The sequence below is a fragment of the Macaca nemestrina genome, chromosome 3, assembly GCF_043159975.1.
Source record: "Macaca nemestrina isolate mMacNem1 chromosome 3, mMacNem.hap1, whole genome shotgun sequence".
NCBI classification, from domain to species: Eukaryota; Metazoa; Chordata; class Mammalia; order Primates; family Cercopithecidae; genus Macaca; species Macaca nemestrina.
Window position 1 is genome coordinate 41,595,036 of NC_092127.1, and position 23,293 is coordinate 41,618,328.

The window sequence follows — 23,293 nt, forward strand, 5'->3', positions numbered from 1 at the left end:
CAGCCCAGCAGTATTGGTCTAGAAGCAATTTACCAATCACTATGAAAAGCGTCTAACTTGTCTTTAAAATACACATCTGCTCCATGTTGAAGCCAAAAGGAGAATTCTGAGTCAGATCTCTTATTAAGCTGCCTCAGGCTGCCAGTCTGGGTTTGATAATGAATCTTGCATTCTCAGACATTTTCTTCTTTTCCTTTGCAGAGAGAAGATGCATCAGTCTGCCATGTATGAACTATGCCAGGGGATGCACCAAATCAGCCTTCAGTTCGTTCGACTGCAGCTCACCTTTGAAGAATACACCATCATGAAAGTTTTGCTGCTACTAAGCACAAGTAAATTGATGCCCATCCTGGCACTGTTTCTGTATTACCAGCTCATCTTCCCCATAGGGTGGTAGCCAATATTTATTGTATTCAGGTAGTTGGTACCAAAAACAAAAACAAATCAAACAGAAACATTGAAGAAATTGGAGGAAGCCTTTGACCTTTGATGAACTAAGTTACTTGCAAAGTATGAAGCTTTGGGCATGTGAAAGAGCATATCCCAATATTCCTTCATCCATCCAACCACTCAGTGTTTATAAAGTGTCTGTTACGTGTATAGTAGGATTGGGCAATTCAGGAAACACAAGGGTTAATGAGGCACAGTCTTTATTCTCATGGAGTTTGTACTCAAAGAAAAGTTCAAAGATTTTTTTTTTTTTTTTTTTTTGAGATGGAGTCTTGCTCTGTTGCCCAGGCCAGAGTGCAGTGGTATGATCTTGGCTCACTGCAGCCTCCACCTTCCAGGTTCAAGCGATTCTCCTGTCTTGGCCTCCCAAGTAGCTGGGATTACAGGCATGTGCCACCATGCCTGGCTAATTTTTGTATTTTTAGTAGAGATGGGCTTTCGACATGTTGGCCAGGGTGGTCTCAAACTCCTGACCTCTGGTGATCCACTAGCCTCAGCGTCCCAAAGTGCTGAGATTATAGGCATGAGCCACCATGCCTGGCCAAAGATATCTTTAATACATATGGAAAGTAATTATTTACTATGATAGAGGTAAGGAATGTAATGGTGGTTCAAAGAAGAGAAGAGCACATTCAGTTCTGGGGATCTGGGGAGGGACACGTGATGCAGCTGGATCTTGGAGGGTTTTGCAAGAGCCGTAGGTTGGATAGAAGGTGTGAGATGGCATTGCCGTGAACATCAGTATGAATGAGTGTGGACCTGTGGGGAAGTCTATATAGGCAGTAACACTTAGCGGGGAGGGGTTGTTTTGCCTTCCAATTCTTTATTTTATTTATGTATTCATTTATTTTTTAAAGGTGTATCAAGTTATGTTAGGTGGAGAGTCATGGGGAATAAAATTGGGGAATAAGATTGGGGTGTCGATTAGACCAAAATATTCAATGTCCATTGAAGAAATCTGAACGTCATTAGGTGGGCAGAAGAGGGCAATGCTGAAGGCTTTTGAGCAGTGGGATGACAGGATCAAAGCCGTATTGTATGGCTTTATAAGGGTCTCTCTGGTGGAATGGATTCAAGAGGAGAGAGACAGGATGGGAGAGAGGCAGAGACAGAGAACTTAGCCCAATTGGAAGCACAGAGACCTGCTGGGAGCCTGTGGAATTAATGGGGGGCATTACCATGACTGGTAGTATGATGGACAGGAGGAAGTGGAGTCCAGAAACATTGTAGAGTTGGCCTTGGCAGCTGCCTAGGAAGGGAAATAAAAGTGCTGTGGGTCAGAGTGACACAGGTTTTGAGCACAGAGAAATGACTAGCCACAGTAGTGATGCCATTAATAGGAATATGTTAACATCAGGACTTGGAGTAGATTGTGTGAAGTGTAAAATGAGTTCTGTTTTGGATAGGTTAATTTTTTGATACCAACTCTGTGTCCTGATAGAAACAGCCAAAAGATGGGGACAACTGGGGACTGGGACTGTGAAGACAGGTTTGAGCATGGAGATATAAATTTGAAATTATCCTTATAGAAAATTGTAGTGTAATTCCAATGGTGAGTGGGGTTACCATCGTCCAGAGAGAGCCAGTGGAGCTGTGTTACAGGAAGGTAGCAGAGGCTGCAGGACAGAGACAGAACTGTCAGAGAGGTGCAGATAATGGGAGAGTATATGGTATTGGAAGCCAGGAAGTGAGAGTTTCCAAAAGGGGTGTAACGAACAGCATGGCCTCCACAGAGAAAGTTGATAACCCTGATAGAAGGCCACTGGAGTTGACCGTTAGGCATTGGGCAGATGCTAGCATGCCAGGGACTTGCTAATTGATGAGAAGCTTTTTTTGGCTTCTGGAACCAAGTATGGGAGGAGAGAAGTTGATGGCATAAAGTGCCAGAGGAGACAAGAGAGGACAGGATTAGCTTTGACAAGGATGTGCGGCAGTTGTAACTCCGACAACAGCACAGGAATTTTCCAACAGAGGGGAAAGAATTTGAGGAAGCTCCCATCAGATGAGGGCAAGACCCAGAAAGATGACAGGTGACAGTGTGGAGAGGAAATCTCTGAGCCTTATGCGATGGCCACTGAGGAAACTGAGAAATGTTCCAGATGTTAAGAGCCTGAAAGGGTGCCTCGGCAAGTGGCATGGACTTCAGAGGAGGAGAGAGTGCCTAGTGACAACTTGGAGTATCCAGTCTGTGCCTAGCCCTTGCCATGGGTCCCTGAAACAGAGGTGTGGGAGAAGGGGCAGTGATCAGTAAAGTCATTTGGAGAAGAGGGCCAAGACTAGCCAAGGTACTCAGGATTGAATGCATATGAAGAACTGCTGTTTCCAGCAGAGAGGGACTGGGTCTGCGGAAAATAAGCTGGAATCAGGTAGCGATCAAAGCAGGAAGAGGGGAGGCAGTGGTGACATGTGTAATCATCCTGCTTCACCTATGTTTGGCACCTTGCAATTTGCAAAGTGTTTTTCCATATATTATCTAATTTAATGCTTAAAATCACCCTGGGAGATTGATAGGCCTTTTCTAAAGTTGACAAAACGGAGGCACATAAGTGTGATGTGTTGAATATCCTCTATGAGCTAGGACTAAAACCGATGGCTTGGGACTTTACCTCTAGTGTTGTTCCTGCTACCCTAAGAGCAGGCGCCAAGAGGCTGAAAGGCAGGCGGATGGCAGGTGGCACACAATGGCAGCAGTGAGGGCAGAGTGTCCAAAAGGCAGAATCGCAGACTCCGTAGCAGAGGGGGCAAACCGGCAGTCCTGGTAGGGAGGTGGGGCCAGCAGTTCACAGCTGTGTTTTATTTGGCCAGCACAGGGTTTTGGGGTTGCTTTTGGCCTTTTGTTTTATTTTCATTGAATTCAATTGCCCGGGGCAGGGCGTGTTCTCTCCAGTTTGCCACAGGCCCCACCATTCCTCACTAATTACACCCAGCCCCATCTCCCGCTGCTCTTGTGTTTACAGCCCCTCACCTGCAGGGTCCACCTCCTGCTCCACTCTTCACCAAGGTTTCTGTTGTTCCTGATTTATTCTTTCTGGAGTATAACTTTGGAACTATAATCTTTAAATTCACTGAAAAAGATTTTACTCCTCTTCCAAGCTAGGTTATTAACCATTACTGGTTAGAAAAATATGTTTAAAATTATGACAAATGGATGATAGAATATAAATGAAACATTTTTTAAAGTGCTTGTGGTACTAATTATTTATGAATGTTGACTACTCAATCTAAATTGATGTCTTATCCTTTTACATCTTTTTACATATTCACTCAGCCCATAATAGATTCTGATATCATTTTGAAGCTACTTGAATTAATTTATTAGCCCCCAAGTAGCTCAGTAGTTTGAATTCTGATTTTTTTCAATGCAGAAAAAGCAAAATGAAAAGGTAGGAAAACATAGGTGCATTTTGTGAACCATAAAAACTGCAGGCTTTAGTAAGCTTGTTTTGCTAATCTGTGATATAGAACACATGAAAATTTTTCATCTCAGGACTGTCAGATGCACACCTGATGTCCAGCGTATCAAAGTGTTTCGGGACTGACATCAGAGGCTCTCATGTTCTTGAGGAAAGCAGACTTCCACCCCAGTTGCCTCTTTGCTCTTCTCCAGATTTTGGATGATTTCCAGCAGCTCTGCTGCATTTAATAAGTAAATTCAGAAACTCTGGGCAGAACTCCAAAATTTGAGGTTTTCCTTAAGTTCTCTTTATTTGTGGGTTTGTTTCAACTTCTAAAAAATCTGGCTGGGAAACTGGTACGCTATATTTCAGTTACAGCAATAATATATAATTAATACTGTTTGACAAGTTGTTATAATTTTTAGAATTTTTGATCTACAACTATCAGAAATATAAATTTGGTTAATCTTAGATGTACCAAATGGTATTGAAATATAATAGTGAAACTTATTTATTCTACCACTAGTCAGCTTTTCATGTATGGGGTGATGTCCATATAAGTATCTATAATGAAAAACTAAACATTTACTTTGTACAGTTTTATAACTTAAATGCTAATCTGTGGGTGGGAAGTGTAAAATATCTGCAAACTTTTCCTGTCTTTTAGAAAGTTTTAAGTTAACATTAAAATTTTGGTAGAAATTGGATTTATGGTTTTACTATTAACATTCTGGTTATTACTGTTCTTTATTTTTTTTACTTTTAAAATAAAGTTTTATTTTAAGGAGAAAAAATACTATTTGTTATATAATGGATAGCATTTAACATTTAATGTGAATGTCAAATATTTTAAACCATAATATTGTGGCAGCCTCAGGAATTTGTGCAGTTACTATTAGGGATTTACTTTTCCCCTCACAAAAATAGACTTAAATAAATGACAAATCAAAACTGTCAACAATTAAACTCAAGAAGATTATTAACATAATAGTAGAAGTTAATTTGCAAGATAATCCATCTTTTTATAGGATAACAGGGTTTATTTGGAAACAGCAGTATGCCTGGCTTCCAGGGTTGCACACAATGCTCAGAACCATCTCAAAGTGCTGATGGCCAAAGTAAATAATTATTTATACCAGTTATGGGAAATTAGAAAATATAATAGGTAATTAAGAAGTGAAAGTACGAGCAGTTTCAAAATCAGAATGTTAACATCCCAAGATGAATTTTCATTAGGTCTTTATCTCCTAAAAATAAAATTCTAAGTGATTTTCTTATTCAGTGTTAAGGCATAAACGTAACTATTGGCTATAGTGGAAAAAAAAATACTTACATTCTGTCCTACACCTGGACCTCATTTCTTAATAAAGTACTTTCACAAATGTCCTGGGACCTGCTTCTCAGTGGGTCACAGAAGCACTTGATAAGCTTACAAGTCCTGAATTTCAAAGTATTCTTTTTTAAGTGAATTTTTTAAAAAAACATACGAAAGCTAGCCACCACATAAAAGGAAAGAAGAAAATATTATCCTTAGTTTTCTACCTTATCAAAGATACAGATGAACATGGTTCATTCTCTTTGAAAGTTTTAAATTTTGCCTTGCGTGCAGAGCCACTGTTGGTGTTCCCTCCTCACACACATAAACCAGTGTACATGAATCCTAACTTGCCAATACCTCAGAGATAAGAAAATATATTTTAATGTACAGACGCTTTATGAGGTTGTACTGGGAGGTCATGTGCCTTAGTGGTCATGCGATCCTGGTGCAAAGTGGATAGAAAGTGCTTCTTTGTAAGCAGCATCCTCCACTTCGTAGATGGCCAGTTCCCCCGAATGTCTTTAATATTTGAACTTGAGAATGAAGATGTTGATTTCTAATTCTAGCCCCAACCTAGATTGTCTGTGGCTCTTCAGTTATCCTGGAAAATCAAAATATATTTTCCTATCTCTGAGGTATTGGCAAGTTAGGATTCATAAACACTTGGATGACCAGCCACGAGGCAATGTGGCATTGTGGTTAAGAGAAAGGCTTTGGAAACAGACAGACCTAAGTTGATACCACCCCTTCTCTGCCTTTTTTTATTGTGTCCATGGGCAAGTGATTCAGCCTGCAGTGTTCAGTTTCCTCATCTGTAAAATGAGAATGATATAACCGTTATGTCATAATATTGGTGTCAGGGTTAAGTGAACTAGTCTGTGCAAAGTGTATGATAAGACACATCTGATAAATAGTTGTTGTTCTTTGTGTATGTATGTGTAGAAGTATTTGCCAGTAGACAACTGCCATATTTATTCATAAATGCAGTTGAGATTTAGTATCTAACCTCAAAATCAGTATATGGCCTTACCTGCTAAGAAGCTAAAGGTTTTCCATCCTTGAAATTTACATGTCTGTTTTCCTTAACACAGTTCCAAAGGATGGCCTCAAAAGCCAGGCTGCATTTGAAGAAATGAGGACAAATTACATCAAAGAACTAAGGAAGATGGTAACTAAGTGTCCCAACAATTCTGGGCAGAGCTGGCAGAGGTTCTACCAACTGACCAAGCTGCTGGACTCTATGCATGACGTGAGTAGAGCCCCTCCTTGGTTCCTAAGTGAAGGATCAGCAACCACATACACGCCGCTGGCCAAAGGAAACAGAGACTGAGAGTTTTCAGAGTGTCATGCTAGACCCCTGTTGACTCCATTAAGGATGTCACCATGTCCAAGGGGCTGAAGAAGAGACCCAGAGCCAGGGAATGAAACATAGGGTTTCTTGGGTACTTACATACAGGATGGGCCAAGAGTAGTGCAAGAAAACCTCTCCCATTTATAAAAAGCATTCAGGCTATATAGCATTTCCGCCTAGCAACCTCCATTTAACCCATGACAAAGGGCCTCGATCCCCTGGATGACCTACATTCCAAAGAATGGGCCAGGGATTCAGATGTCCTCTGTAGATTAGGAGTGAATCTCCAGGTTGGCCACTCTCAGATTCCTGAGCTTAGAACCCTGAACACATATTCTTCTTAAGCCATAGGGTCATTCTCAGGGTGTGCTTGAGTTATTGCTGTCAGGGGGCATCTCAGGGTGTGCTTGAGTTATTGCTGTCAGGGGGCATCTCAGGGTGTGCTTGAGTTATTGCTGTCAGGGGGCATCTCAGGGTGTGCTTGAGTTATTGCTGTCAGGGGGCATCTGCCATACACAGGGCTTTGGGAAGAATCAGGGTAAATCATCTGGTGGAAAGCAGCAAGAGTTAAAAACTGATTAAGTTTAAAAAAAATTTTTTTGTTCAAATAACCTTTGGAACAAACCTCATTGACAGCAGAGAGTATTCCCTGGACCAGGGAAGGCCCTCAGATTTGCCACAGGTGTCAGATTGAGTTTCACATTTTTGCTCGCAATTTAGAAAATGTTTGGTTAATAAAAATGTTTGCTTTAACATTGCATAAATAGTGTCCATCTTCTACAACTGTTAATCTAATAACCCAATCTTTCAAAAACATTATTAGTGGTTCAGGGCCAGCTTGGATCATCTCAATCTTTGCCAACTTTTGAATCTTATATTCGTTATTCTTCATAGGAGTCACCTTTCTTGTCTTGTGTGAATACAGAAAGGAGATTCTAAGCTTGTTTCTAATTTAATCAATTATAGATATAGCCGAGGTGGTTTTAGCAGTTTCTACAAAATTTTGATTTGGATAACTTGCTTTGTATGTCATTTAAAATATGCTTCTTGTTTCATTTTGCAAGCAGCTTCTCCAGTTCTGGCTCAAAGAATGTTGTACGCAGTCATGCTAATTTAGTTCTTCATATTTGTGAAGTTTCCATACTTTCTTTTGGAGAATTTATTGCCTAAGTTCAGCCTGTAAGATCTGAGTAGTAAACTCTTTTAAAAATATTTTTCTATTAAGGAAAATGTTGACAGGCTTGATGACCAGTATTATAATGGTGTTATTATGGAAATAATGGTCCATCTTTTAGAAATTCTATTATGACAGCAGAATGTTCTCTCTCTGTGGTAACTAATGGCATTAAGGTTGATTGATAAAAGAATGCCACTTTCCAGTGTTTTACACTGAGACCCTGTGCATATCATTTACCTCTGCTTTCTCTGAACTTTTCATATGACAAAAGTCAAATTCCCACAAGGCGAACTCAGTGATAAATAGTTTTGCTAATTGTCAGTAGCTTAAAGAGTGTGACTTAGTGGAAAATCTTAGAAATAAGAGATGATGGCAAGCAAGGCTTTGGGGAACACAGCAAATTATGCTCTTCATGACTCACACAAAAGGAAATGCAGGAAACTGGAGCAAAGACTTCCCACTCGTTTTATGTTGAAACCACAGATCATCTACATGAGAACACATAGCAGATTTACTTTCGTCTGTTAATTTCGTTGAAAGGCCCTCTGAGTAGAGAATAGAATGGGGGTTTTGTGGTTCTTTCTTAAATTCTCTTATTTGTACAGTTAGGCACAAGTGCAATATCAAAATTCATGTGATTATAGATGAAACATTCTGAAACAATTTCCATGTAATGAGGCTGACAACAGAAGTTAAACTTGGTTTTTCAAAAGCCCTTCAGAATTGACTTTCCTTAAGTAGCATAGCACAGTGGAAACACTGAGGCCTCACCTAGTGGTCCACGGGTCAAAACCTCGTTTGCTAGGTTTTTTTTTTTTTTTTTTTTTTTCCCACCAGCACAGTGCTTGGCATAGATAGGAACTCAATGAATAGTTTTTTGAATGGCTGTATCATAAATGCTGTTTTATGCAAAGTTTTCCAAAGTAAATTAGTGTCCTTTGGGGTTTCTTAATTGAGGTAGAACTGATGCAGAATAAACTGAACAAATTTAAAGCCCACAATTTTATAAGTTTTGACTTCTATACACACCTGTGAAATTATCACCACAATCAAGATAGTGAATATATCTATCACCCCAAAAGTTTTCTCCAGCCTTCCTTTAATCTTTCCACCTACCCTTCTTCTCCTCAATTACTTTCTATATTGCTTCTATTAATAGAGATTAGTTTGCATTTTCTAGTGTTACATATAAATGTAACAATGTGGTATGTAGTCTTTTTTGGTCTGGCTTCCTTCACTTAGCATAGTTACGTTGAGATTCACTGATTCCATTTCATATATAAATAATTTGTCGTTTTTTGGGTTTTTTTAATCGCTAGTTTCCCATTGTGTGGATTTTCCCCCAATTAATTTGTGCAGTCACCTATTGATGGTTGTTTGGGTTGTTACCAGCTTGGAGGCTATTACAAATAAAGCCATACTGAGCCTTTCTGTACAAGTGTTTGTAGGGACATATACTTTCTCCTTTCTTGGATGAATGCCTTGTAGTGGAATACCTGGGTAATATGGCAGGTATATTTTCATATTTTAAGAAACTGCCAAACGGTTTTCCAAAATGGTTGAACAATTTACTATTCCCAAGAGAAGCATGTGAGGTTCAGATTGCTCCACACCCTTGCCGACTCTTGGCGTGGTTAGTCGGTTTACTTTCAGCCATTCTAATAGCTGCACAGTGGTATCTTACTGTGGTTTGAACTTGGTTTCCCTGAAGATGATGGTGAACATCTTTTCACATGCTCATTTATCTTTATGTCTTCTTTGGTGAAGTGTCTGTTCAACTCTTTGGCTTATTTTTCATAATTGGATAATTTGTTTTCTGATTGCTGGGTCTTGAGAGTTCTTTCTATTTTCTGGATGCAAATCCAGATATCTGACTGTAAGTATTTTCTCCCAGTGCGGCTGATTTTTCATTCTCTTAGCAATGTCTTTTGGAGAGCAGGAGTTTGTAATTTTAACTAAGTCCCGTTGATGATTGTTTTCTATATGGGTCATGCTTTCAGGGCTGTATCTGAGAAGCCCTAGTATAAGCCAGTGTCACAGAGCTTTGCTCTGTATTTCCTTCTAGCATCACTGTCCTTCACTGCTAGCCTGTGTCTTTGAAATCATTTTTTCATGGTCTTTATTTTGAATACTTTTGGTTGTTTCAAGTGGAAGGGTAATTTCAATTCATCTCACTCCACCTTGGCTGGAAGAAGAATACCACTTTTTCAGAATCATTGGAATCATTTTAATTCTAAAAGCTTTATTTTGAAATATCAAAAATGTTTGATCTTAAAGGTGGCCTGACAGAAGCATGTTGAATACTCTGTTTATATTCCTTTTCCAGACAGAACATTGAAAAGTGCATTGTAAGTCTAGAGGGACCTTTCTAACATTCACACTTACTCAGACTTGAGACTGCCTACAGCTTTTTCATTAGAGTAAATTAGTGAATCAACAGTTGTGGAATTTTCTCTGTGCTGGCTCTATACTCAGAGGCTAGTTCTGATAGCCTTTTGGAAAAAAGAGCATTTGTTTTTAAGGGTCACACACATAAGAACCTTTGACTGTAGATCAAAGTTCTGCTTAAACCGTGTGTGTAGTATGCCAGCTCTCAAGATACATCCACACCGCTCTCAGGACACACGTGGATTTCTTCCACATAGTACACATATGTGCTAGAAAAATGGTCCCAAGGTGGGTAAAAGGCACATTCTCTGAAAGAACAGGTTGACAGTTGAGTGTTTGAATCGGTTAACAACTTTAATGAATCATAAGCCCTCTGAACTTCAATCTTTCCCCCAAAAAATATTTCAAACAAAGCAGCTGTGGTAAGGATACTAGGAGTAGATGTACTTTTGCATTGTAAATGTTTAGGTGTCATATGTAAAGCATATAGAATCCTTACTCTACTAGAAAGAAAGAATTGACAATAATAATTTTTTTAGTTCTAAGAATAGCAATTTCCTATGAGTGAAAGAAGCTTATTTCTAATGAATTTATTGCTAACTTCTGTTCATTCTTTGAAAGATCAAGAACTGTTTATGTTATGGTCATTGTGTAGAACAGTAAGTAACAAAGATGGTATTAATAGTATAGTACCTTTTGAGGCAAAAGTTGCCCTTTTCCTATTAAACATATGTTGCAATTTTATGTCAGTATACACACTTAGTAAAAATGTGCCTCCTGCCTAGCAGTATAGACAGTACTGCAGAGGATACACAATGTGCTACCAACCCAACCCCTGATAAATAGTGTGCATAGTATGCCAGCCCTCAGGACACATGCACACAACTCTCAGGACATACATGGATTTCTTCCACATGGTACACATATGTGTTGGTAGAATGGTAAGCTTAGAGTTTACAGAGGCAACTGGAGCATAATGCAAGGTAGAAAGTAATCAGGTGTTCAGACCAGTTCCCTGGATGGTGGGACCCCTGAGAGCATGTATGTTTATGTATTCATCTGTTGGTGAGCCCTTGCCACATTCCCAGGACCAGTGGGCCAATGCAAACAGAAAGTCTGTCCTTAGTAATCGATAGAGGACGATGTTCATCTCATTCAACAAATACATGAGTGTCTAAAAGTGCCAGGCAGTGTCATAGGAGGGAGACACCCCCAGACAGAGCAGCCAGACAGCACCTGGAGGTCACAGGATAGCGTCCTGGGACCTCCGAGGAGGTGGAGTTGTGGGCTCACTGACACTTATTCTACATTGGAACCAAGCCTTGTGAAGAAAGCAGAGGAGCTGTGCCGGGCAGGGGTCATGGAAAACTTCCAAGGGCGCGTCAGAGGATCCTTATTTAATGGAAGAAGAAACAGTCCTGGAGAGTGATTTCTTAAGTTCCTAGATAGCTGGTGGCAGCCAGAACTTCCTTGACTCACTGCTGAGTGCTCCGGACGCTGCCATTATGATAGAGAACACTTGTGGCTGATACCAGCTGCTCATTTTTACGCTGGGATGGATTTCAGAGATCAGAAAACCATCATCTAGGAATGTTAGGGACAGCTGCGCCGCCCTCCGGTGCTCCAGATTTGTTTGCGTCTTCCCTGGCCTGTTCTGGAATTCATCGGTTATGTGAGGTGCAGGGTTACATCTTGAAGGCAGTCAACCTTGTTTTTATTAAAACATCATGTGTGTGTAGCAGATCCCAAAACAAAATGTTAGTTGACCTCAGCATGAGCTGAGCAAGCCTTGGCTTGGAGGCGTTTGCTTCTGTGCATGACCATTAGACTTGGATGAGAACCTACCCCTGGGCTGGGTAGGGGTCAGTGTGTCACTGAGATGCTCTTCTCTGCATGACAGAAGGAAGGCCTCTGAGGATCCCTGCTGAATAGCTGCTTTCCATGTCTCCAGGGGCCATGCTAGAAGCTGACATGGCTCTTCTCTAGCCAGGCTCTGGGACCCATGGCTTCCCTGCTCCTAGAGGGGCAAGGTGGGTGGTGTGAGAAACAGAAATCTTGTGGTACAGAAAATACTACATGTACACACTGGGGAGATGTCATTCTTTAGGTGAAAAGGGCGTTAAGTATCATTGACATGACTGGGCGCAGTGGCTCCCACTTGTAATCCCAGTACTTTGGGAAGTGGAGGTGGAGGTGGGCAGATCACTTCAGGTGAGGAGTTAGAGACCAGCCCAGCCAACATGATGAAACCCATCTCTACTAATAATACAAAATTAGCTGGGTGCGATAATGCACGCCTGTAGTACCAGCTACTTCGGAGGCTGAGATGAGAAGATTGCTTGAGCCCAGGAGGCAGAGGCTGCAGTGAGACAAGATTGCACCACAGCACTCCAGCCTGGATCACAGAGCAATACCTGTCTCAAATAGAAAAAGAAAAAAATTGTCAGTGAGTCAAAATATCTCACCAAATGAGATATTGCTACAAGCAGCAGAGACTGTTCACAAATTATTATTATTTTCTTTTTCTATTTTACTTTAAGTTCTGGGATACATGTGCAGAATGTGCTGGTTTGTTATGTAGGTATACATGTGCCATGGTGACCTGCTGCACCTATCAACCCGTCATCTAGGTTTGTTTGTTTTTTTTTTCTTTAAGTTCTAGGGTACATGTGAACAACGTGCAGGTTTGTTACATATGTATACATGTGCCATGTTGGTGTGCTGCACCCATTAACTCATCATTTACATTAGGTATATCTTCTAACGCTATCCCTCCCCCTACTCCTCCCCACAATAGGCCCCGGTATGTGATGTTCCCCTTCCTGTGTCCAAGTGATCTCGTTGTTCAATTCCCACCTATGAGGGAGAACATGCGGTGTTTGGTTTTCTGTTCTTGCGATAGTTTGCTGAGAATGATGGTTTCCAGCTGCATCCATGTCCCTACAAAGGACACGAACTCATCCTTTTTTATGGCTGCATAGTATTCCATGGTGTATATATGCCACATTTTCTTAATCCAGTCTGTCACTGATGGATATTTGGGTTGATTCCAAGTCTTTTTTTTTTTTTTTTTGAGACGGAGTCTTGCTCTGTAGCCCGGGCTGGAGTGCAGTGGCCGGATCTCAGCTCACTGCAAGCTCCGCCTCCCGGGTTTAGGCCATTCTCCTGCCTCAGCCTCCGGAGTAGCTGGGACTACAGGCGCCCGCCACCTCGCCCGGCTAGTTTTTTGTATTTTTAGTAGAGACGGGGTTTCACGGTGTTAGCCAGGATGGTCTCGATCTCCTGACCTCGTGATCCGCCCGTCTCGGCCTCCCAAAGTGCTGGGATTACAGACTTGAGCCACCGCGCCCGGCCGATTCCAAGTCTTTGCTATTGTGAATAGTGCCGCAATAAACATACGTGTGCATGTGTCTTTATAGCAGCATGACTTATAATCCTTTGGGTATATCCCCAGTAATGGGATGGCTGGGTCAAATGGTATTTCTAGTCCTAGATCCTTGGGGAATCGCCACACTGTTTTCCACAATGGTTGAACTAGTTTACAGTCCCACCAACAGTGTAAAAGTGTTCCTATTTCTCCACATCCTCTCCAGCACCTGCTGTTTCCTGATTTTTTAATGATTGCCATTCTAACTGGTGTGAGATGGTATCTCATTGTGGTTTTGATTTGCATTTCCTGATGGCCAGTGATGATGAGCATTTTTTCATGTGTCTGTTGGCTGTATGAATGTCTTCTTTTGAGAAGTATCTGTTTATATCCTTTGCCCACTTTTTCATGGGGTTGTTTGTTTTTTTCTTGTAAAATTGATTGAGTTCTTTATAGGTTCTGGATATTAGCCCTTTGTCAGATGAGTAGATTGCAAAAATTTTCTCCCATTCTGTAGGTTGCCTGTTCACTCTGATGGTCATTTCTTTTGCTGTGTAGAAGCTCCTTAGTTTAATTAGATCCCATTTGTCAATTTTGGCTTTTGTTGCCATTGCTTTTGGTGTTTTAGACATGAAGTCCTTGCCCATGCCTATGTCCTGAATGGTATTACCTAGGTTTTCTTCTAGGGTTTTTATGATTTTAGGTCTAACATTTAAGTCTCTAATCCATCTTGAATTAATTTTCATATAAGGAGTAAGGAAAGGATCCAGTTTTAGCTTTCTACTATGGCTAGCCAATTATCCCAGCACCATTTATTAAATAGGGAATTGTTTCCCCATTTCTTGTTTTTGTCAGGTTTGTCAAAGATCAGATGGCTGTAGATGTGTGGTATTATTTCTGAGGGCTCTGTTCTGTTCCATTGGTCTGTATCTCTGTTTTGGTACCAGTACCATGCTGTTTTGGTTACTGTAGCCTTGTAGTAGAGTTTGAAGTCAGGTAGCGTGATGCCTCCAGCTTTGTTATTTTGGCTTAGGATTGTCTTGGCTATTCAGGGTCTTTTTTGGTTCCATATGAACTTTAAAGCAGTTTTTTCCCAATTCTGTGAAGAAAGTCATTGGTAGCTTAATGGGGATGGCATTGAATCTATAAATTACCTTGGGCAGTATGGCCATTTTCACAATATTGATTCTTCCTATCCATGAGCATGGTGTGTTCTTCCATTTGTTTGTGTCCTCTTTTATTTCACTGAGCAGTGGTATGTAGTTCTCCTTGAAGAGGTCCTTTTCATCCCTTGTAAGTTGGATTCCTAGGTATTTTATTCTCTTTGAAGCAATTGTGAATGGAAGTTCATTCATGATTTGGCTCTCTGTTTGTCTGTTACTGGTGTATAAGAATGCTTGTGATTTTTGCACATTGATTTTGTGTCCTGAGACTTTGCTGAAGTTGCTTATCAGCTTAAGGAGATTTTGGGCTGAGACAATGGGGTTTTCTAAATATATAATCATGTCATCTGCAAATAGGGACAATTTTACTTCTTCTCTTCCTAACTGAACAAAAATATGGAACGCTTCACAAATTTGCGTGTCATCCTTGCGCAGGGGCCATGCTAATCTTCTCTGTATCATTCCAATTTTAGTATATGTGTTGCCAGTGAGCACCGTCATCTAGGTTTTAAGCCCCACATGCATTAGGTGTCTGTCCTAATGCTCTCCCTCCCTTGTCCCTGACCTCCCAATAGGCCCCAGTTTGTGGTGTTCCCCTCCCTGTGTCCATGTGTTTTTATTGTTCACCTCCCTCTGATGAGTGACAACGTGTTGTTTGCTTTTCTGTTCCTGTATTAATTTGCTGACAGTGATGGCTTCCAGCTTCATCCATGTCCCTGCAAAGGACATGAACTCATTCTTTTTTATAGTTGTGTAGTATTCCATGGTGTTTATGTGCCACATTTTCTTTACCTAGCCTATCAGTGATGGGCATTTGGATTGGTTCCAAGTCTTTGCTATCGTAAATAGTGCTACAGTAAACATACGTGTGCATGTGTCTTTATAGTAGAATGATGTATAATCCTTTGGTTATATGCCCAATAATGGGATTGCTGAGTCAAATGGTATTTCTGGTTCTAGATTCTTGAGGAATAACCACACTGTCTTCCACAATGGCTGAACTAAATTGCATTCCCACCAACAGTGTAAAAGCATTTCTTTTTCTCCACAGCCTCGCCAGCATCTATTGTTTCCTGACTTTTTAATAATTGCCATTCTAACTGGTGTGAGATGATATCTCATCGTGGTTTTCATTTGCATTTCTCTAATGAGCAGTGGTATGAGCTTTTTTTCATGTTTGCTGGCTGTGTAAATGTCTTCTTTTGAGAAGGGTCTTTGCCACTTTTTGATGGGGTTTTTGGTTTTTTTTTTTTTTTTTTCTTGTAAATTTGTTTATGTTCTTTGTAGATTCTGGATACTAGACCTTTGTCAGATGGGTAGATAGCAAAAATTTTCTCCCATTCCGTAGGTCGCCTGTTCAGTCTGATAATAGTTTCTTTTGCTATGCAGAAGCTCTTTAGTGTAATTAAATCCCATTTGTCAATTTTGGCTTTTGTTGCCATTGCTTTTTGTGTTTTACTCATGAAATCTTTGCCCATGCCTATGTCCTGCATGGTATTGCCTAGGTTTTCTTCTAGGGTTTTTATGGTTTTAGGTTTTATGTTTAAGTCTTTAATCCATCTTGAGTTAATTTTTGTATAAGGTATAAGGAAGGGGTCCGGTTTCAGTTTTCTGCATATAGCTAGCCAGTTTTCCCAGCACCATTTATTAAACAGGGAATCCTTTCCCAACTGCTTGTTTTTGTCAGGTTTGTCAAAGATCAGATGGTTGTAGATGTGTGGTGTTATTTCTAGGTTTCTGTTCTGTTGCATTGGTCTATATATCTGTTTTGGTACCAGTACCATGCTGTTTTGGTTACCGTAGCCTTGTCATGTAGTTTGAATTCAGGTAGCGTGATGCCTCCAACTTTTTTCATTTTGCTTCGAATTGTCTTGGCTATATGGGCTTTTTTTTGGTTCCATATGAAATTTAAATTAGTTTTTTCTAATTCTGTGAAGACAGTCAATGGTAGCTTAATGGGAATAACATTGAATCTGTAAACTATTTTGGGGAGTATGGCTATTTTCATGATATTGGCTGTTCCTATCCATGAGCATGGAATGTTTTTCCATTTGTTTGTGTCCTCTTTTATTTCCTTGAGCAGTGGTTTGCAGTTCTCCTTGAAGATGTCCTTCACTTCCCTTGTAAGATGTATTCCTAGGTATTTTATTCTCTTTGTAGCAGTTGTAAATGGGAGTTCATTCATGATTTGGCCCTTTGCTTGCCTATTGTTGGTGTATGGGAATGCTTGTGATTTTTGCACATTGATTTTGTGTCCTGAGACTTTGCTGAAGTTGCTTATCAGCTTAAGGAGTTTTGGGGCTGAGATGATGGGGTTTTCTAAATATAGAATCATGTCATCTGCAAGCAGCAACAATTTGACTTCCTCTCTTCCTATTTCAATACCCTTTATATCTTTCTCTTGACAGAACTTCCAATACTATGTTGAATGGGAGTGGTGAGAGAGGGCATCCTTGTTTTGTGCTGGTTTTCAAAGGGAATGCTTCCAGCTTTTGCCCATTCAGTATGATATTGGCTATGGGTTTGTCATAAATAGCTCTTATTATTTTGAGGTATGTTACATCAATACCTAGTTTATTGAGAGTTTTTAACATGAAGGGATGTTGAATTTTATCAAAGGCCTTTTCTGCATCTATTGAGATAATCATGTAGTTTTTGTCTTTGGTTCTGTTTATGTGATGGATTATGTTTATTGATTTGTGTATGTTGAACCAGCCTTGCATCCCAGGGATGAAGCCAACTTGATCGTGGTGAATAAGCTTTTTGATGTACTGCTGGATTCAGTTTGCCAGTATTTTATTGAGGATTTTCACATTGATGTTCATCAGGGATATTGGCCTGAAGTTTTCTTTTTTTGTTGTGTCTCTACCAGGTTTTGGTATCAGGATGATGCTGGCCTCATAAAAATAAGTTAGGGAGGATTCCCCCTTTTTCTGTGTTTTGTAATAGTTTCAGAAGGAATGGTACCAACTCCTCTTTGTACCTCTGGTAGAATTCAGCTGTGAATCCATTTAGTCCTGGGCTTTTTTTTTGGTCGGTAGGCTATTAATTACTGCCTCAATTTCAGAACTAGTTATTGGTCTATTCAGGGATTCATTATAGTCTCGAGAAGGTATATGTGTCTGGGGATGTATCCATTTCTCCTAGATTTTCTAGTTTATTTGCATAGAGGTGTTTATAGTATTCTCTGATGGTAGTTTGTATTTCTTTGGGATCAGTGATGATATCCCCTTTATTATTTTTTGTTCACACATTATTTTGAGAGAGTGATAGTTCATATAATTAGTGGGTGCTTTTGCATCTCGATGTGGTCTGGCAATTTTCCTCAGGATCACACTAGAAGTGGTATACAGGGAGACACAAATCTACTTTAAGCATTTCTTACCTCATATAGAAGAATGGAAGCTGCACATTTGGCTGTGTTCACCATTTACTTGGGTAGCCCACTCACTTCATATTTTATTCTGTCTTACATCTTTCCACTCAGGCAAAGTTTCTCCTCAGGAAATGTTCTGAGGCCAAAATAGGAGCCCGCCATGGAAATAAGACCACTGCGGACAACAGAAAGAGTGTGGCCTCTGGTGCTAGGTCACCCTTTCTTTCAGCCATCTTGGTGCTTTACTTCAACTTTTGGCTTTTGGTTTCGACTGTAAGGCAATAGTAATACACATCTTGTAGGAAGTCTGGGGAAGTGAATGAAATAACACAGGAACCAAGACATCTACCGCATTAACAGGCACTGAACAAATGTTCACCCTCTCTTCCTGTTGCTCAGGTGACAATGAAATAAGGCTACTTGCTTCTATGTCTATAATAAAGTACCCAGAGCTGGTAGTACCATGAATGTGTATGTAAGAGACACTGAGAGATCGAGATTCAAAGCCGCATTCTCTCTCACCAAGCTAAACTATTTAATATAATTGTTAGCGGTATTACGCTGCTTTCTTCTTTGACAAGGCCATGACTAAGAAAGGCTCTAAGTAAAGGAAGAATCATTTATTCCAGTCAGCTAACTGGTAGCAAAGCCTCTTGCAAGACACCAAGGGAGAGGGGAGGACATAAATTATAAAAAAAAAAAAAAAAAAAAAAAACTCACGGTTTTTGAAAAGGACATCTTCATAGGTATAAAGATTTCAAATTAAATGAATAACTGATATGGGAGATCTTACTCATTGCCTAGCGGGTAATGGAACAATTGCTAAGGCCTTACAGTATCTCTATAACGATTACTAAGGGCTTACAGCGAGAGGTGGCGGAGCCAAATTTGAAATCCTAAAGTAGATAAGAGCTGGCATTTACATTTACAAATTTCTTATTTCACGAGTATAGCCTAGTTCGGAATGCATTGTTCTGGCTGACTTGTGCCAATGGATGCTTATTTTCATATAAAGCATCTTTATTTTGTACAATTGGGAAAATGCATCAAATATAATTAAAAATGGGTGGTAAATAGGACATGATAGGTGAAAATGTGATTTCAGTGTGAAGGAAAAGCATAGCCTAGACGCCTTGAGGTATGGTATAGGGAGGTCTGGACAAGCCAAGGACTGGTGTTTGTTATATGCCTGCAGCTGGGGCCATGGCGTCCAACTGGAATATGTAACTGCGTAGAGCTGGAAAGGGCATCCTTATGTGTTCCTTCTTCGGCCACCACATTCGTGGTTCAAGGGCAGCATCAGTCAGTGGCCATGGTTGCATCTCTCAAAGCTCCAATGGCCATGGTTGCATCTCTCAAAGCTCCCCGAGGGTTTGGAATAGGTTCATATAGTGAGAGGCAGCTGAATTGCTCAGTGACTCTTCCTCCCAAACCTGTCGGACAGAGGCTTTTCGTAACCAAAATACTACATTAAAAAAGATTTTTCAGTGTCCGGTTGGTCTTCACTCTGTGAAACGAGCCATCTCTGTCAGTTACCCCTCTAAACAGCCTCTATGGGTAGGTGCAAAGGAAGGGCTACTGAGTGGCCCTGCTTCCCAGAGGGAGGGCCTGGCTTTTGGGCCATGAGCCCACTGGCAGGGGAGGCACATATGGTAGCCTCTACCATGCCAGACACAGCACAGGCACTGTGGATACAACAACCGCACAAGAGACCTGGGGCCTGTGTCCTCTGTGAGGACAGAGCTTGCAGTCTGATGGGGAATATAGACATGTAAACTGGATTGAAAACCCGGCATGAAAGGTACTGTGCTACGGAGTGTCAGGACCACGCGTGGAGCATCTGGAAAGGGAAGTGGCAGGGTAGAGAAGGGGCCATGGCATGAGGCAAGGGAAATGACTGCTTAGCTGCCACTCAAAAATCAAGTCGGGGTTTACCACATAGAGGGAAGCTACTCTAAGCCAAAGGAGTTAACATCCCAAGGGAGGGAGAAGCATTCTGATTTTGAGAAAGAGAGAATGTCCTTGTATCCAAGAGAGCCATGGGAGGAATGGAGAGAAAGAGAAGGAAGACAGTGATGGAATCCATAAGCCAGGTCAAGGAAGCTTTTCACCACATTTGTAGAGAATCTGGAGCTGATCTGTCCAATGCCATTTCCACTGCCATGTGGGGCTCTTTACATTTAAGTAAAATGGAAAAGGAGTCCCCCAGACGCGCTAGCTGCATTTCAAGTGCCCCACAGCCACATGTGGGTAGTCACCACCATTCTGTTGTAATGACAACAGAAAGCTATGCAGAAAGCTGTGCTGAATGGTGCTGTCTGACGGATTCTAGAGGATCCAGGAGTGGCAGGAGGTAGCGTCCCAGTAGGATATTGGTGCTGTGGTTCAGACGAGAGGTGGTAGAGCCAAGTTCGGGCAGGAGCACCAACAGAGGTTCAGGTGGTGGAATGATGACTCCTGGTGATGAATGGGATGGGGAGGTTGAGAGAGTAAAGAGCAAGTCAAAGAGGACTCCCCAGGATTGGAAGTAGATAGCTGGGCAGGGTGGTACCTGCACAGAGGACGGGGCTCAGGGCAAGGAGATCTGGGAGGGGGGATGAAGAGCTTGTTTAGGACGTACAGGATTTGAAAGACCTTTAGGACATTCTGGAGGAAACAGCAGGTAAACAGTTCTGTGGATGAAGGTGAGGAAGGCAGCCCTGCTGCTGCAGATGTGGGAGGTGGCAGCACATGGGTGGTCACTGAAGCTGGGAGTGGATGAAACTGCCCAGGTGTTGGTGCAGCTCGAGAAAAGGGCAGAACGGGAGAAGGTCCAAAGGAAACACTGTGGTCAAATGGGGAGGTGGCTGCAATAAGTCTGGGAAAGCGCTGCTGCTAAGGGAAGAAAAGGAGGTAGAATGGGGACATTCAGGACAAGCCAGAAAAGAGAGTGTGTGCCCCACTTTGCCAGTGAGGGGCCTGAGGGGCAGAAGCTGCAGAAAGGTCAGTTCGCAAATGGCCTGAACAACTTTCAGTAGCCATAGCAACTGGGAGGTGGTTGTGAAGAATAGTGGATCGACTCAAGGCGCGATAATGCTCATGGGGTTTCCAGTAGCTATGTTAGAAGCCACAAAGCAAACAGGGACAGCAGTCCATTTTTTTTTTTAATATCAAGAGTGTTGTCCAGCAAAGCTCCATAGTAAAATTGCCTTAATAAATAAAAGAGAATGATGGCTGTTTCTGTTACATGGTGGGATGTATGTAAGTGAGCAGTTCAAATGTGATTGAGAGAATATACAATGTCTTCGTGTTTATATGTTTAAGCCTGGCTAAGACATCCCATCAGCTTAACAAGACTATCTTTGTAAATAACCCCGAAACTGTATTCCAGACCATAGCTGACTTTATTATGTACTATATGCACATATGTGTGTATATGTGAGGATGTGTGTGTATCACCATGTGAAGAGTTCAGCATCAAAGGCAGCTATGAGGCTTCTGAGCTGATCTTGTTTTTTAAGTCATGACTTAGTTCAGTGATGCAGGTCCTGAGCCCTTCCTCACCCATCACTTTCACATTACACCTTAATTATAATGATGGTTCATTTCCACTTGCAGCCACAGAACCTCTGTCTTCTTCAGTCTTTCGTGCTTAGTCAGCTTTCTGTGGCTGACTTTATGCAAACCCTGGGTAATATACTTACCTCTTTCAAGAAGGTTAATGTCTTTTCAGTGGCTGGTTTTTAGACAAGTCACAATGCTTACCAATTGTTGTTCAACAACCAGGCGACATTCTAAGATGCAATTGTACTATGTTTTAGAGAAATGAGGAGGGGGAATGTCCATATAAGAGTTTATGCTTTTTTATTATTTTATTTTTAATGGTGGTAAAATACACAAGCATAGAATTTACCATGTTAACCATTTTTCAGTGTACAGTGTGGGTGTTAAGTACATTCACATTGTTGTACAACCAATTTCCAGAGCTCTTTGTCTTGCAAAACTAAAGCTCCCCATGCCCCTCTTTCTGTCTCTGAATTTGACTACTAGGAGTAGCTCATATGAGTATTTGTCTTTTTGTGACTGGCTCATTTCACTTAGCATAGTGTCCTCCAAGTTCATCCATGTTGCAGCAGGTGTCAGAATGTCCTCCCTTTATAAGGCTGAATAATATTTCATTGTGTGTATACACCACATTGTGTTTGCCTACTAATCTGTCGAGAGACATCTGGGTTGCCACCTTTTGGCTATTGTGAATAGCACTGCTATGAACATGGATGTATAAATATCTCTTTGAGACTCTGCTTTCAATTCTTTGTGGAATATTCCCAGAAATTGGATTGCTGGATCATATGATAATTCTACATTTATTTTTTTGAGGAAATACCGAACTTTCCCACAGCAGATACACCATTTTTCATTACTAACAACAATGAACAAGGATTCTAATTTCTCCACATCCTTGTGAACACTTGTTATTTTCTGGGATTTCTTTTTAGTACTCATCTTCATGGTTGTGAAGTGGTAACTCATTGTAGTTTTGATTTGCATTTCCCTGATTAGTGATGTTGAATACCTTTCCAGGCGCTATTGGCCATTTGTAAGTCTTCTTTGAAGAAATGTCTTTCAAGTCTTTGCCCAACTTTTTAATCAATTTTTTGTTTTTTTGTTGTTGAGTTGTAGGAGTTCTTTATATATTCTGTATATTAACCCCTTTTCCAATCTATGACTTGCAAATATTTTCTCCCGTTCTCTGTTTTTATTTGTTTTCACTTTGTTTGTTTTGGTGCCAAAATCGTCTTTCTCTTACGAATATATAACGACAACAGAAAACAGTTTGTTTCTTTTAATCCTTAACTGGCAAAAATTAAAAGCTGTGTTTGATCCCAGTTTATTTAAAGAAGGGGAAAAAGTATTTTTCTTATGATCACCAAGTCCTTTTGCTTCATCACTGATTTTTCACAAGTTACAAACCCATAGAACATGTGCCTGTGTTCACAGCTAGTTTTGAAGACTTACAAGCAAGTAATTTTCTGTAAGAACACTGCAGGAAAACTAGGATCTTGCCTCATTATGGGAGGAAATCAGGCATTCCATTCCCACCTGACTGCGAGATTTGTGCTGCCACAGGGTGATCTTTCTGGAAAAAAACAAAAATTTTAGGGAGAAAAAAATCACTGAAGGTCCTATAGGCCGTGCTTCTAGAAGATCACATCTAAATCAAACCTGACACACAGGAATCTTTTCCTGATCTGAAATATATCTAGGGGAGATTTTGGGAAACTATCTTATTGTCTAACACCTGTGTCAATAAATCCCCCGCTCCTAT

The 23,293-nt window shown here is 40.8% G+C and overlaps 1 protein-coding gene and 1 non-coding gene across 4 annotated transcripts in view; one reads left to right on the top strand and one right to left on the bottom strand.

The window, feature by feature from the left end:
• LOC105463453 (nuclear receptor subfamily 3 group C member 2) overlaps nucleotides 1–23,293 on the top strand; it is a 365,650-nt gene that overhangs the window by 321,222 nt on the left and 21,135 nt on the right. For all 3 annotated transcript variants that reach the window (XM_011710526.3, XM_011710525.2, XM_011710529.2), the window contains exons 7-8: nucleotides 202–332; nucleotides 6,255–6,412. In XM_011710526.3, coding sequence (XP_011708828.2) covers nucleotides 202–332; nucleotides 6,255–6,412 — 289 coding nt within the window. The remainder of the gene's footprint in view (nucleotides 1–201; nucleotides 333–6,254; nucleotides 6,413–23,293) is intronic.
• On the bottom strand, nucleotides 15,000–15,104 carry LOC112423446 (U6 spliceosomal RNA). The gene has a single exon (XR_003013928.1). It is a non-coding gene; the product is annotated as a U6 spliceosomal RNA (small nuclear RNA).